This window comes from Empidonax traillii, unplaced genomic scaffold (assembly GCF_003031625.1).
Source record: "Empidonax traillii isolate 1590-97213 ecotype Southwest subspecies unplaced genomic scaffold, ASM303162v1 scaffold20:size5563877, whole genome shotgun sequence".
Classification (NCBI taxonomy): Eukaryota; Metazoa; Chordata; class Aves; order Passeriformes; family Tyrannidae; genus Empidonax; species Empidonax traillii.
Window position 1 is genome coordinate 118,435 of NW_020955213.1, and position 12,426 is coordinate 130,860.

Here is a 12,426-nt window from a genome sequence, read left to right on the forward strand (position 1 = left end):
TGGATAGACTGAAATACAGGATTTTTCACCTAACTCTGAGCACTGCAGGGGACAGACAGTGGAAGCAGGTGCTTTTTTCTTCTTGTAGTAATTAGTGCTTGCAGGACCTCTTGTCCCACTGAAGTCATTCAGCTCCTAGAGCATGTACATGGCTCCAATAAGTGGATTAATGACTGAGTCTGTGTTTGCATTGGAAAGTTGCATTATTCCTGGAAGAAAAGTGACTGTGTAAAAAATATTCTCATGTATGACTTTCTCATAGAGTAAGATCTGAAAGCAGGTGATGTTGCAGCTTCAGCAATGGGCTTACTCTTTCTGGATCTTCCTTTTTACCGTATGTCAGGGTGACAAAGTAAAACAGCTTTATTTAAAATTTTAGTGTAGTGCATTTCTGTGCTCAGACCTGTCCAGTCCTCAGGACATGCTTGGGAATTAGAGGAGAAGGAGCTGTGGATCCCAAATCAGGCATTGGACTTCTGCAGCATTTTTCTCCTTTTCATGATGTGGGGAGTGACCCCAGCCCCTGGACACAGCCCCCTCTGTGTTTTGGCATCACAAACTAGAAACTACAGGTCAGGAGATTACTTCTTAGAATGTTGTATCCAAAACTCTTTTTCCCAGATGTTGGAGGGAATTATACCTTCCAAATACTTCAAGCAATAATGAGATGCACCCTACTGTTTTGCAGTTACTTTCATTCCAGTTTTGAGTTATTTCAGAATCATCCAGGCGTGGTTGAGGCTTAAAAATAATCATTCAGCAGAAGGAAGGATCCCTCAGTATGCAAAGTTTCCTAAACAAACAGTGCTGGTTTCCCTCGGGATTTATCACCGCTCTCTGCCTCGTGCCGTGGAGCTCAGCAGGAACAGGAGTAAACAGGAATCAGGCCCCACCATGTTACAAAATGAGGGGGTTTTGGTGTTGGTTTTATTTAAATAAAATGGCTTCTGATTCTGAGGGCTCCCGACCAGCTCCTCATGGCTGGGTAGGTGTTGCAAGCTCACAATTGCTGGGGCGTAACAATCAGGGTCAGGAAAGCAGTTAATGACATGTCACCACTGCAGGCAAACACGGAGAAATGATGTTTGGAAGGAAGCAAAGTTGAAGTCAGCAGATACTTTTCTGGGTCAAAACTAAAAGCCAGAACTTCTCATGGGTGGCTGTTTTTTCTTCATCTTCCAGTCCTGCAGTTTGTTTTAACTCAGCCAGAACTTATTGTCCATCTCGCCTTTTACATATTGAAAATACCTGGGTTCTGAGGATCAGTGAGTGACAAAGGGGGACAGGGAGATGGTTAGTCTGAATATGTAACCTTCACCTGCAGTGGTCTAGCTCTAAGCTGCTAATTGCTCAATTTTAGATGCCATATACTTATTTATTGTTGCCTTTTCAAGCATAAGAGCTGAGAAGATGCTTTTAGGAGTACCCCTCATACCACGTGGTGTCTAGAAACTGCTAGTGGGACAGCTGAGTTCCTTAAAGCTGATATAAGGTGCCAGGCTGAAAGGGAAGCCTGGACACCAGGGTATTTCTCAGATGGAAATGTCAGTGCAGCAGACACAGCACAACATGCACAAGGAGCCCTGAACTGGCTCCCAGCTAAGCTGTGGGGATACAGGCTTGTTGCAAACTTATAAATAGGGAATGCCAATTCTTGTAAAACTTTTTGAGTTTTCTTGAGGATGTAAATGCAGATTTAGAGCAAACCTCAGCACAAGCCCCTGCCCCCAATCCCAAAGCAAAGGCATGGGAGCACTTCCCTCTTGCCTCCAGAGCTCCCTGAGTAACACCTGGAATGAGCAGAGTGGGTCTGGCAAGGTGACAGACAGAGCAAAGTCTCTGAAATACTGGCATCCTCTCTTGCAGCTGGGAAAGGGCCATCTTTGTTCTCTGAGATCTTAGGGGATTTCTCAGTGGATGGGATATTCGGGGAATTCTCGGTGTCCCAGCTGGCTGTGCTTGTTTATTTGGGTGCTGGCAATCTGCAGAATTACAATGAACTACATCCTGCAAGCTCTGCAAATAATTCCCACCTATGAAATAAACAGAAGTCTCAAATATTTAAACTATAGCATTGGATTATCAGTTTATGACCAGTAAAAGGACTGGTTGCCCTTAAGGAGTCTGAGTCACACTTCTTTGATGTTTTGGTGGTTTTTTTCATTTTGGCAATGCTGGCTCTAGGAAATAATGATTAAGACTGAGAAGTTCAGTCTTTTGTTTATCCTAGGTGGTAACCACAGGATGGTTCATTTAATTAAAAATGGCTAAAAGGAAGTAAATTGTGTGTAATACAAATTCCCCCCATGCAGTTCCTTGCTAGAAGGAGATGAGTAGAGTTCAGTGGGCATAATTATTCATGTGGCAATTACACTGCACTGAGTAGAAATGCACAGGGGAGGAAAAATCCTGATGCATCTTTTTTTTACAAAAGGAAAATGAAGCCTTAACTGAACCTTCTGTAGTCTTGTGGGTCTCAGACCTTCTTCAGAAGCAGTGGAATTTCTGAGGCTGAGTGCAAATAAGCAGAGTTCACCCGCTTCTGATGTGGTCAGTGGAGCATTTCCTCAGTTATTGCATTCCCCACGTGCACTGAATAGGGGAGTTTGCTTGTTTTTTTGGCTTAGCATTGTATTGTTGTTCTAAAATATCTTCTGCTGGCTGCTCTCGAGAGGCTGGGCTGAAGACCTGCTTGCTCTGATAAATTCCTGCAATTCCTCTGCACCTACGAACATCTCAGGGCCATTCCTGATCAATGGACATCCTTCACTAAAGCTGCCCAGGGGGAGGGGGAGGGAAAAGATTTTGATAAAACAGCAGAGATTCTCTATTGTGTTGGATATTATTGGAAAGTGTAATGTGAGAGAATGACTGAATCTGGATGAAACCACCCAGGGCTGTGCTCACAATGAACTGAGCAATGTTTTTTGTTCTGGGATGCACAATAGAGGGGAGAGCCATCACTAGGGTCAGACCTGCTGTGTTCTAGCTGCCCCTTGGGCCTGCCAAAACTGCCCTCAGTGGTGGTTATTGGCAGGCACCAGCTGCTCATCAGCAGGTCTGAGGTGGGAATGGCATGTCGTGTCATGTGCAGCCCTCACTGAATGGAGAGAACTCTGTATGAAGTCTGTGAGTAGTTGAGCTTGAGTAATTCTGGCATTTGTGCCTGGCATTGCCAGAATTTGGCCTTGACATTCTCTATGTAATGGTAACAGATGCATTTATATGTGGGCTGCTCTGGGAGACCACAATTGCCTGCTTTGTTTGAGGTTATTCTTTATCTTATCAGCTGTCTCTCATCTGAAGGCCATTTCTATATGACTTAGCTGCTTAGGAGGTTTTTGGGTAGGAACAGTAGACCTGTTTCCCTCATTTGTCTGGGAAAGTCAGACAAAATATCATTGCACCCTGTGCAGCCACAGCATTTTCTGTGGAATAGCTTTTCAGATAATAATTATATTAAATATATTCTCTGTTCTCGTAGCTCACAGCTGCTCCTGGTCTGTGAAGGACTAGACAGTCCAGAGCTGCAAGTGGCATACGGCAAATTATGAGAAAATACTGCACCTCAGAAGAGCTCTCGTGATGCTTCACTTTGGAATGGCTAAACAAAAGACAGGTATTTTATATATTTATTTCGTTACAGTGAGAGGGGAGATGTGAGCACAGAGAGGGAGAGGGAGGGTTAGTGGTGTGAGTGCAGCCACGGGCAGAACAGTCCTGGGTAGAGGTGTCTGCTGCCCAGCCCTCGCCTTTTCAGTAGGACAGCCCTTGGTGCCTCAGGAGCATTTTCATCCTTTCCAGTGATTTCATACTTTAGCAGCAGTGTTTGTAGGCTGCTGCAGTGCCTCTCCTGTCTGTATTTTTGCACCTTGAGGGCTTGTCCAAGTGTAAAAGGGAGCACTTAGATCAGTCGAGCTGCCACAGGTCTGAGTGAAACTCACCGTGGGCAGGAGGTTTTGTACTGGTTTTCAGCCCATCCTTCCCAAAGAGAAAGACCATCCTGAAGTTTGCTTTTTATTTCTTCTCTGCTGGTAAAGTACATCCATTAAATGTCAGAGTGCTGTGCCTGTGAGCATTATAGTGTCTATCAGTATTTTGCCTGTAAAATAATCATGGCAACGCCTGTGCATATTTCACTGACTGCAGGAGAAACCAGATGGGGGGAAGAGTGGGGCTGGACCTTCCAGCATGAGACAGAGGGAGGTACAAGGCTGATCACAGACTCCACAGGTGTAGCAGTTTTGGTACTAAATCTTTCCGGTCCTGTTGGCTACAGCACATACTGGGAACTGCATTATAGCTGTGGGTGCCAGGACCACATCCATCATTCTTAATACAATGCTACTTTTGGTTTTGACTTGCCCCACAAGAGCTGTCTCGACTAATGAGGGTATTGGGAAGTGTCCACACATTGTAAAGCTAAAGGAGGTTATTTCCTTACATTGTGGCGTGCTGTGTGATAAAGAGGTATGGGCAGAGGCAAGCAGCCTTTCCAGCTTGCTGCTATTTTCATCTGGCTATGAATAGCCTTGTGAGATCAGCGTTATCTGTCCTAGGTTTGTGATGTTTTGGGTTGGGAGGTTTTCATATCTTTATTACATGGACCTGTGTGCAGCTCCAGGTCTCAAAGGGCGAGGTGGGTCTTGATGGTCCTACGCTCACCTTGGGGTTGAAACTGGGGTTTTAAATACTGGGTCCTGACTACCAAATGGGCAGTTTACAGTTCCTAAATTCATCCTTTTCCTTTATATGCAACACAGTGTCTAATCAGTGAAAGCTGCTTGGCCCATGGTGTGTATTATTAATCTGTGCACGTCCCAGTGCTGAAGAAGATGTGCAGGATTTTGAAGGAAAGGTGCACACTGAGAACTCAGGACTGAGACTGAAGTGCCCTGAAGGTGGACTACAGGTAATTTGTGTCTGTAGGCAGATGACATCCAGAGCACTGAGCTGGTACTGTGCATCTGAGCAGTTTGAGCTTGAGTGAAGAGCATTAACATAGTTCAGTTTTGAGCTGGAACTGAGTTAAACCTCCCAGAAATAAAATGAAAATGGAGCACAAAGAATGTGGAAGCCCCTTCAGCATCTGATTTCTAAAACAGGCTATGCTTCATGCCTGCTAGGCTAAACAAGCATTTCATTTTCACCTGATCAAACTGTTTGAAAGAGAGTTATTTAAAAAAATGCAAACAATTCCCCAAACAATGCCCTTCTCCACTAATAAAAAGAGAAACTTGAAGAAAGAGGATATATATTAATTCAGGCAAAAGGTCTGTAACATACCTTCTTTCATAAATAGCTCTTACTGCTGCAGAAACCCTGCATGGTCTTAGTCAAACTATTTATTTTGGAAAGTGCTCCAGAACTACGACACCTTCTTAAGCGTTTCTGTGTGGGCGCAGCTGCAGGCCCATGACCTGTGTGGCCAGCAATGAGAGGAGGCAGGCACTGGGAATTTGGTTGGGTTGGGTCACGTGTGGGGACACTGCAGAGCACCGAGGAACGAGGAAATGAGCGTTGTCCAGCCTGTCTGAGTGTGCTTTCACTTGCTGTGCCCCAGGGCAGGTGTGCTCCCAGCACCAGGATGTTGCTCTCTGCTGAAGAAAGGTTGGTGTTTGTTTGCCCCTTCACTTCTAGGGGCTGGATTTTGGGTTGGTGCTGGGGTAATTCTACCTGGTGCTTTGCTGAAGGGAGAAAGGGGCAGTTGTGGAGAAGTCACAGATGTCTCAGCTGGTGTAAATGGGAGCCCTCCCAGATCCATGATCAACACCTGACCTTTCCCTGTCTGTGAGCTCCAGAACATCTGGAGCTGCTGTTCTCCCTGAGTAGCACTGCTCTTCGCTGGTGCCCTGTCCAAGCAGCCGACAAAGGGAAGGCTTATTCCTTTTATTAGGATCCTTCTTAGCTTTTCTGCAGGTGATCAGAGCTCTCCTTTCTCCAAGGGCTTGGCAGAGCTGTTTTTTGTGCCCTGTGTGAAGACTGGCATTGCCTGTCTCCCTCCTGGTGGCAGAGCTGCAGCCAGGCACGACACCCACCACCTCTCCTGGCGCTGCAAAATCACTCTTGCAGGTGAAGATAGCGGGGGCTACAGTTGTTAGGAAGAGCCTTTTTTCTCCTGAAAACTGTTAAGCAGTTCTGTAGTAAACTAGGTGGGGGGCTGAGGAGGGTGTGAGGAGTGAGCAAAGCTCCCTGAGTAACACCTGGAATGAGTGAGCAACAAACTTCTTTTCTCTGGAAAGAGAAACTGTGGCTGTGACAAAGATCTGCAAAATGCACAGTACGGAGCAGGTGAGTGCAGAGTGATTCTTACGGGTATCCTAATAAAATACTTGAGGATATCAAAAGAAACAAGCAAGCAGCAGGTCAAAACAAATCAAGGGCAGGTACATTTTTGTTTAAAGTGCAGTGAGGCTGTGGGACTGTGGGGCTTTGAGGAGAGTTCAGATGTTTGGGCTCTGTGTTTGACAAGCTGCACAGCAGTGTAATACACCATTATGGATCTTCTCTGGTGACTGGAGCATTGTCTTCTTCCTGGGGAGGTGGCCACAAGAAATCAAAAGCTATCACAGTAAGAGATGCAGCCAGTTATGCCACATGATGGGTCCTTCTGTTGTTTGTCTCCACACCCCCTCCACACCCAGCGTTTGTCAACACGGCTGAGTGTGCGAGTCAGTCTCTGTGATGTTCTCTTCCCTAGAAAAGCAGCTAGAGGAAAGAAAGTCCTTTGGACATCCAGTGTGCTCCTTTGCTCAGATTTGTGGTCTTTCTTGTAGCCCTGATAATCCATTTTGTCCACCTGCTTTGCCATGACAGTGGCAGGACCCAGCAGGGAGGGAAGGAGAGTGCAACTTTCTTTTTGCTTGTCACAGTTTGTCCTAAGCCAGTTTCCATCAGTGGGCTGAAAAAAAGGGCTTCCACTGAAGGGGTCCCACTCTACTGTAAAATCTGCCCCAGCACTGCACAATGACTCCCATCATTGCCCTGCAAACCTGAAAGGCTTTTGTGTTTCCCTTCCCTGCTGTTTGCAGAGGTGGTGGGGTGAGGGCTGGGCAGAACACGCAGAAAACATCCCTGTCTGTGTGGGACCCACGGGGTTCTGGCTTTCTTATGGATCTCTTGGTTTAGGTGTTTGTACTGCATCATCCCTGTGGTGTCTGAACTGTTTATTAACAAGGCTTGGAGGGGGGAGAGGATTATGTGCCATCTAACAGGGCAAATCAAAGCTGTGTGGTGCTGCTTCAGGAGTGTGAGCTCGGGGATTAAGCAACTGTGGGGGAGTGGGCCGTGGTTGAGCACAGTGCAGTGCCTGCCTGATGACAAACTGTACCTATCAGTTGATTCTTACCCTCAATCTATTGCACTTGCACACCCAAGTAAACAAATAGCACACTCTCCCTTACTGCTGTGTCCCTGAGTGGTTAATGGGGAGGTTCTCCTGTTTCAAGCCCCTGCAGTGCCCAAGACAGTGTGGTGCACCCATCAGAGGCTGCAGAGCTCAGATCGCAGCAGGGACAGCCCCGTGGCTGTGCTGCAGGTGGAGATCATTTCCCAGCCTTGTTTACTCCTGCAGGTCTGGGTCAGCAGCTTTGCAGCTCGTAGGACTTCCAGCAAAGCCCCCAGGTGGAGTGGTCTTCTGAACCACCTCACTTTCCCACGGCAAGTGGTTTGATTTTTAACTATATAAAACAAGAGGAGGAGTTGGCTGTTTGGTTTCTGTAAACCTTTTCCTTCTAATGGAGCTATTCCAGTAACATGAAACATTTTCATGGGATAAAAAAAAAAAAAAAAAAGAGAAAAAGGCTCTTTATGAAGAGATGGCCTTTATGCCTAAGAATTAACCTTTATTTTTAATTGACTACCATACTGATGAATAAATATGAGTCTTCACTGAAAATGTTTCCTGAACTAGTTTCAGCCCACATGTCATGGGTTTGTTAAAAATAAATAAAAGTTCCTGAGAAGCAAATACTGTGAAATGTCCCTAGATACCTTTTTAAAAATAAAATCTGTCCCAGAAACTTCTGCAAATGTCTTTGTAGAAGTAGGATTGTGCCTGAGAGCCAGAGGGAGGAGATGGTTGGAATCAAGCAAGGAAGAGCCATGCCAGGCTGGATGAAACGTAGGTTTTAACAGTAGAGATTCACCAGGGCTTTTTATTTCTGTTTCTGTGTTAACTATTTAGAGTGGTATTGGTAGTTTCTCAGATGATAAAGGCTATAATTGTAGTGATACAAGCCTCAGAGAAATGTGAAATGTTTTTTCCTTTTGTCCAACGATTTTTTACAAAAAGTTAGAGGCTTTATGACAGTGGCCATTCCTTTCATGAGCCTTCTCCTGCAGTGTTCTGTGGTATTTCTTTGTAAGCATTAATGTCAGATCTCTATTCTAAGATGCTGTTACACCATTATGAAAAAGACAAACATTTTGGAATGTATCATCCATAAAATAATGTAAATCTGTGAAATGATGTCAAATGAGCAAAGCTCAGCTGAAATGCTTCTCAACTCTGGATATATGCCAGCTGACAGAAGAGGGGCACCATGCAGAGACAGTCCAGAGCAGTGGCAAAAAGGATGAAAACCCCAGCTCTGAGGAACCTGATGGAGCTGTGGTTGGTTAACCTGGAGGCTGAAGTGTCAAACTCTGTGAGGATGGCTCCAAAGGGAGCATCCCCATGGTAGCCAGGACAGACTGACATCTATCAGAGAGACCTGGGAAGGAGTTGCTTGCTGCCAGTTAGCAAAGCACTGAAGTAGGTGGCCTGGAGGGTCTGAGATTGGTGTTCTCAAAATGGCAGATTAGACAGAGAGTAAGGGTGACACAGGCATTGGGTTTAGGGAATGGGCCTGGTGACCTTCAGATCCTGTTTGCCGTGAAGGCTGGGATTTATTAATTTTTAATGACCTAACTCCCAAGGCTGTGGCTTTGGGAGAAATAGCAAAGTATGATGAAACCCACAGTTGCCTGACGGGCTTGGAAACAGTGGAAAAATTCTACCTGGTGAGCTGGAAACTGCCTACATGGACAGGAGCAGGAGGTGTGCCTTCCTGCCCTCAAGTTGGCCAGGTGAGAGGAAAAGGAATAAAGTAGCAAAGCAACGCTTGATTTACTTTTCCTCCACGCCCTGCAGCCTCTGGCCATTTTTGCTGTCTGTTGTAACACAAAGTGATCTGCACCAGTACTGTTTGAATAGCAAATATCAGTGCAGCAGAAAGCAAAGGACACACATATTAGAAAATGAGCAGTCCCTAGTATTTCATGGCATAACGTGCAGCAGTAACACTTGCTGTTCTGTCATTTTCCAATTGCTTTACAAAGGTTGGCTGCTTATCCTTGGTCTCATTTAGGGCAGAAAGAAACAAGGAAAAGAAGAATGGAGGTAAAAAAAACAAGCAAGCAATTCGGTAATTTATATGCATATTTTGCTTGTAGCATGCTGAGTCAACTGTTTACCTGTTAGTAGGAAAGCAGCTAAAGTAAAACATTGTCTTGGTTAGGTTAATACCACGTGAGGAACCACAGGACTGGGAGGAAAGTAGGGCAGCTTGTTTTGGAACTTGTGCTGGAGAACAAATAAAAACCCCCAATGTACACAGTCGGTTACCATATGTCAGGCTTATCATAAAAGGCATCTCGGTGTTATTTCTTTGCAGGGATGCTTGAGCTCCACCGAGGCAGACTTCCCTGGTGAGGACAGCGCATGCCAGAGGTGCTGGGGTTGCCGTTGGTGAGATGAGCTTTGGTGCCTGTTGAGGCAGCCCCGGCGGGCGGCGAGCTCGCTCCTTCCCGTGCTTGCCTGCGTGATTGACGTTGGCTTCCAAAGCGCTGCAACTGCGCCTGAAGAGAAGCAAAGGAGCAGAGTTTTGCTGAGAGAATTTTCCTGGCAGGGGAAGGCAGGCAGTGCAGAAAAATGTGCCAGCCAAGAGCCTGGAAGGGCAAGCCCAGGTGCTAACGCGAGTTCCACCCAAGCCATGCCGCGGTGAAGTCCTTTCTCTCGGCGCACCAGGGTAGGCTGCGAGGGGCTGCCCATGGCACTGGGGTGGGCTGGGCTGGACTAGTTCCTGCTCTGTCATTACTTCAGCTGTCTGAGGAACTGAAGAAGATTGTAGGGAAGATGTTGGACTTGAGCTTCCTGACCGAGGAGGAGTATGAAAAGCTCATGAAGGTTCTGCAGAGAGATGCAGAGCTGAAGAAGAAGGACGGGGATCGCATCAGGTGAGAGGGTGTGCAATAACAGCAGGGTGTGGGCTTCCCTTGGGGGGATTTTTTCACTTCTTTTAGAGAGGAGCATGTGTGTGTGTGTGTGTGTGTCTGTGTACATGCAACAGGGAGACATGCAGGCTGCACCAGTGCTGTCCCTTTTGCTCAGATCCCGATGGATCTTTTCATTGTGCCTCCTGCCTTCTCAGTCATCCTGCTGTTGCTGCTGTCCTCTCTCTGCAGGATTGCAGGACTGAACTCTCCTTTTGAATTAATCATCAGCCCTCAGAGATGCCAAGGGCGTCTTTCTCCTTCCCTGCTCAGGGGAGGAAGATGCTGATTTCTTGGTGTCAGAGGTCTGAGCAGGGAAGTAGCTGCTACCTTGTTTTACTCGCTCAGTAGCACAGAAGTGCCACGGAGTGTTTTAAAATGAGATTTTGCACCCCCTTCTCTGCTTTATGTCCCTTCTTTGCTCTTTGAGGTGGGGTGTGTGTGCACCATCCATCCCGCAGGCAGAGGGGGGGCAGTTGAAGGCCACATGATCTGCCAGAGCTTTGCAGGGACCTGTTTAGAGCCAGGAATTCTCTCTCAGTTCATCTCACTTGCCGTTGGCCATCCCGGAGCTCAGGTCTGGCTGATCAGGATTGCTTGTTGCTGCTGTCACTTTTTAAATGCCACCCATTAGACCATCTGGACTGTCAGTATGTACCAGGCTGAGGGAGCTGGCACCAAATTCTCCATGGCAAGTAGTTCAGTGAGTGTGGGTGGCACTGTGCCAGCGTATCCCAGCTAAGGATGTGAGTCTTCAACTTGCTGTTGAGCCAAAAAAAGAGTAAGCCCCATGTAGGAGGGATGCTCAGGGCTTGAAGGGGGGGCAGGCAGCTTTGCAGCGGGCTCCTGGGATCCTGTGTGCCCTGGCCTCTGCTTGAGGTGAGAGCTGGGGAAACAGAACTGGTGGTGGCGTGAAACAGCTTGATGTGTATGTGTCTGTGTGCTCTTACCTCTGCTTTGGATTGAAACATGGTTTCAGAAAGGTTTTTTCTTTTTTTCTTCTTCTTTGTTGTTGTTGTTGTTCTGAAATGCAGTTTATTTCTGCTCTGCAAGGGAGGTTTGGTGAAAAGAGTGTTTGGTTTCCCCTGGCCTCCCAGGTCTTGCAGGGACCCAGAATTGTGGTGAGCTGTGGGAGGCAGTAACAGCTGAAAGGCAGCTAATTCAGCAAGCCATGGTGTAAACCCAAAAATAACTGGAGGAGGGTTTGAGTACAGGCTAGGAAACAGAGCATTGACGGGTTTAGGTGCCAAAAACCAGCCTTGGGTGTGCCCGAGTGAGTTACAGTAGGAGAATGCTCAGGAAGGAGAACTAACCGTGTGAGTGCCAAAATTGGCATGGCAGGAGGAGCAGGGAGAGGCACGGTGTCCAGGGGGAATGCTGCAGGGGCAGGTTGCTTCCCTGAGTATCATTATTTATTTCCGCAGTTTGCATCAAATTTGATTCAGAAGGCTTTGCCACTCACAAAGAGATTAATAGACAAATAAAATGGAGAAGGGCAAGACATGCAAGCAGCCCCACCCCTTCCTAAACCCCCAGGGCTGCCAAGCAAATGGGCAAATCTCCTTGCCAGGTGACTGATTTGGAATTGTGAAATTCAGAAGAGGTGAAAGCCTGTGTTTACGAGGAGCTCTTCCCATTTCAGATAAAGAATAAATCATCTGTTGTTTCAATGCTGGTTTGACCCTTGTGATTGCAGAGCATAATCTCTGGATCCTTTGTGGTGTCAGTCGGGTGAACCGCGCGGACATCGTTACAAACGTAGCTCGGGGATGGGGGGGAGAGTTGCAACCTGGGAGATTTTTTTTGGTGTGTAATGCTCTTCCTGACTTCCAGGCGGATGCAAGGCTCCATCAAGGATGAAAAGAAGAAGAAGTTTGTGACAGGGGAATGGTTTTCAGAAGTGAAGGCGAAACGGTTTCAGGAAGACTTAGAGGGGCCGGATCTGCTCCGGGCATCGATTAGGAGGAAAAAGGGCAAACTAGAAAGTAAGTATGGTAATGGGTATCTTAAGAAAACAAATTGATGGATCAAAAAAGTGGTCCAGAATGGGAGTCTCCCAGTACTGATAACCTGTTGGGGACCAGCCCTTGTGTTGTGATAAGGGAATTCTCTGCTATGCTTTTAGTACTAGAAAAACATCCTTTGCTATCAAAATCAGGGCCCAAATTAAAA

General features: G+C 46.6%; 1 protein-coding gene across 4 annotated transcripts in view; it reads left to right on the forward strand.

Moving 5' to 3' along the window:
- LOC114064683 (synaptotagmin-like protein 2) overlaps positions 1–12,426 on the forward strand; it is a 44,898-nt gene that overhangs the window by 2,751 nt on the left and 29,721 nt on the right. For 2 of the 4 annotated variants that reach the window (XR_003572797.1, XM_027897939.1), the window contains exons 2-4: positions 3,485–3,619; positions 9,657–10,218; positions 12,088–12,239. Coding sequence is in view for 3 of the 4 variants with exons in the window: in XM_027897939.1 (XP_027753740.1) it covers positions 10,118–10,218; positions 12,088–12,239 (253 nt within the window). In the remaining variant the exon portion in view is untranslated. Of the gene's footprint in view, positions 1–3,484; positions 3,620–4,763; positions 4,913–9,656; positions 10,219–12,087; positions 12,240–12,426 lie in introns of all 4 variants that reach the window. The other 2 variants (XM_027897949.1, XM_027897957.1) reach the window with 2 other exon arrangements.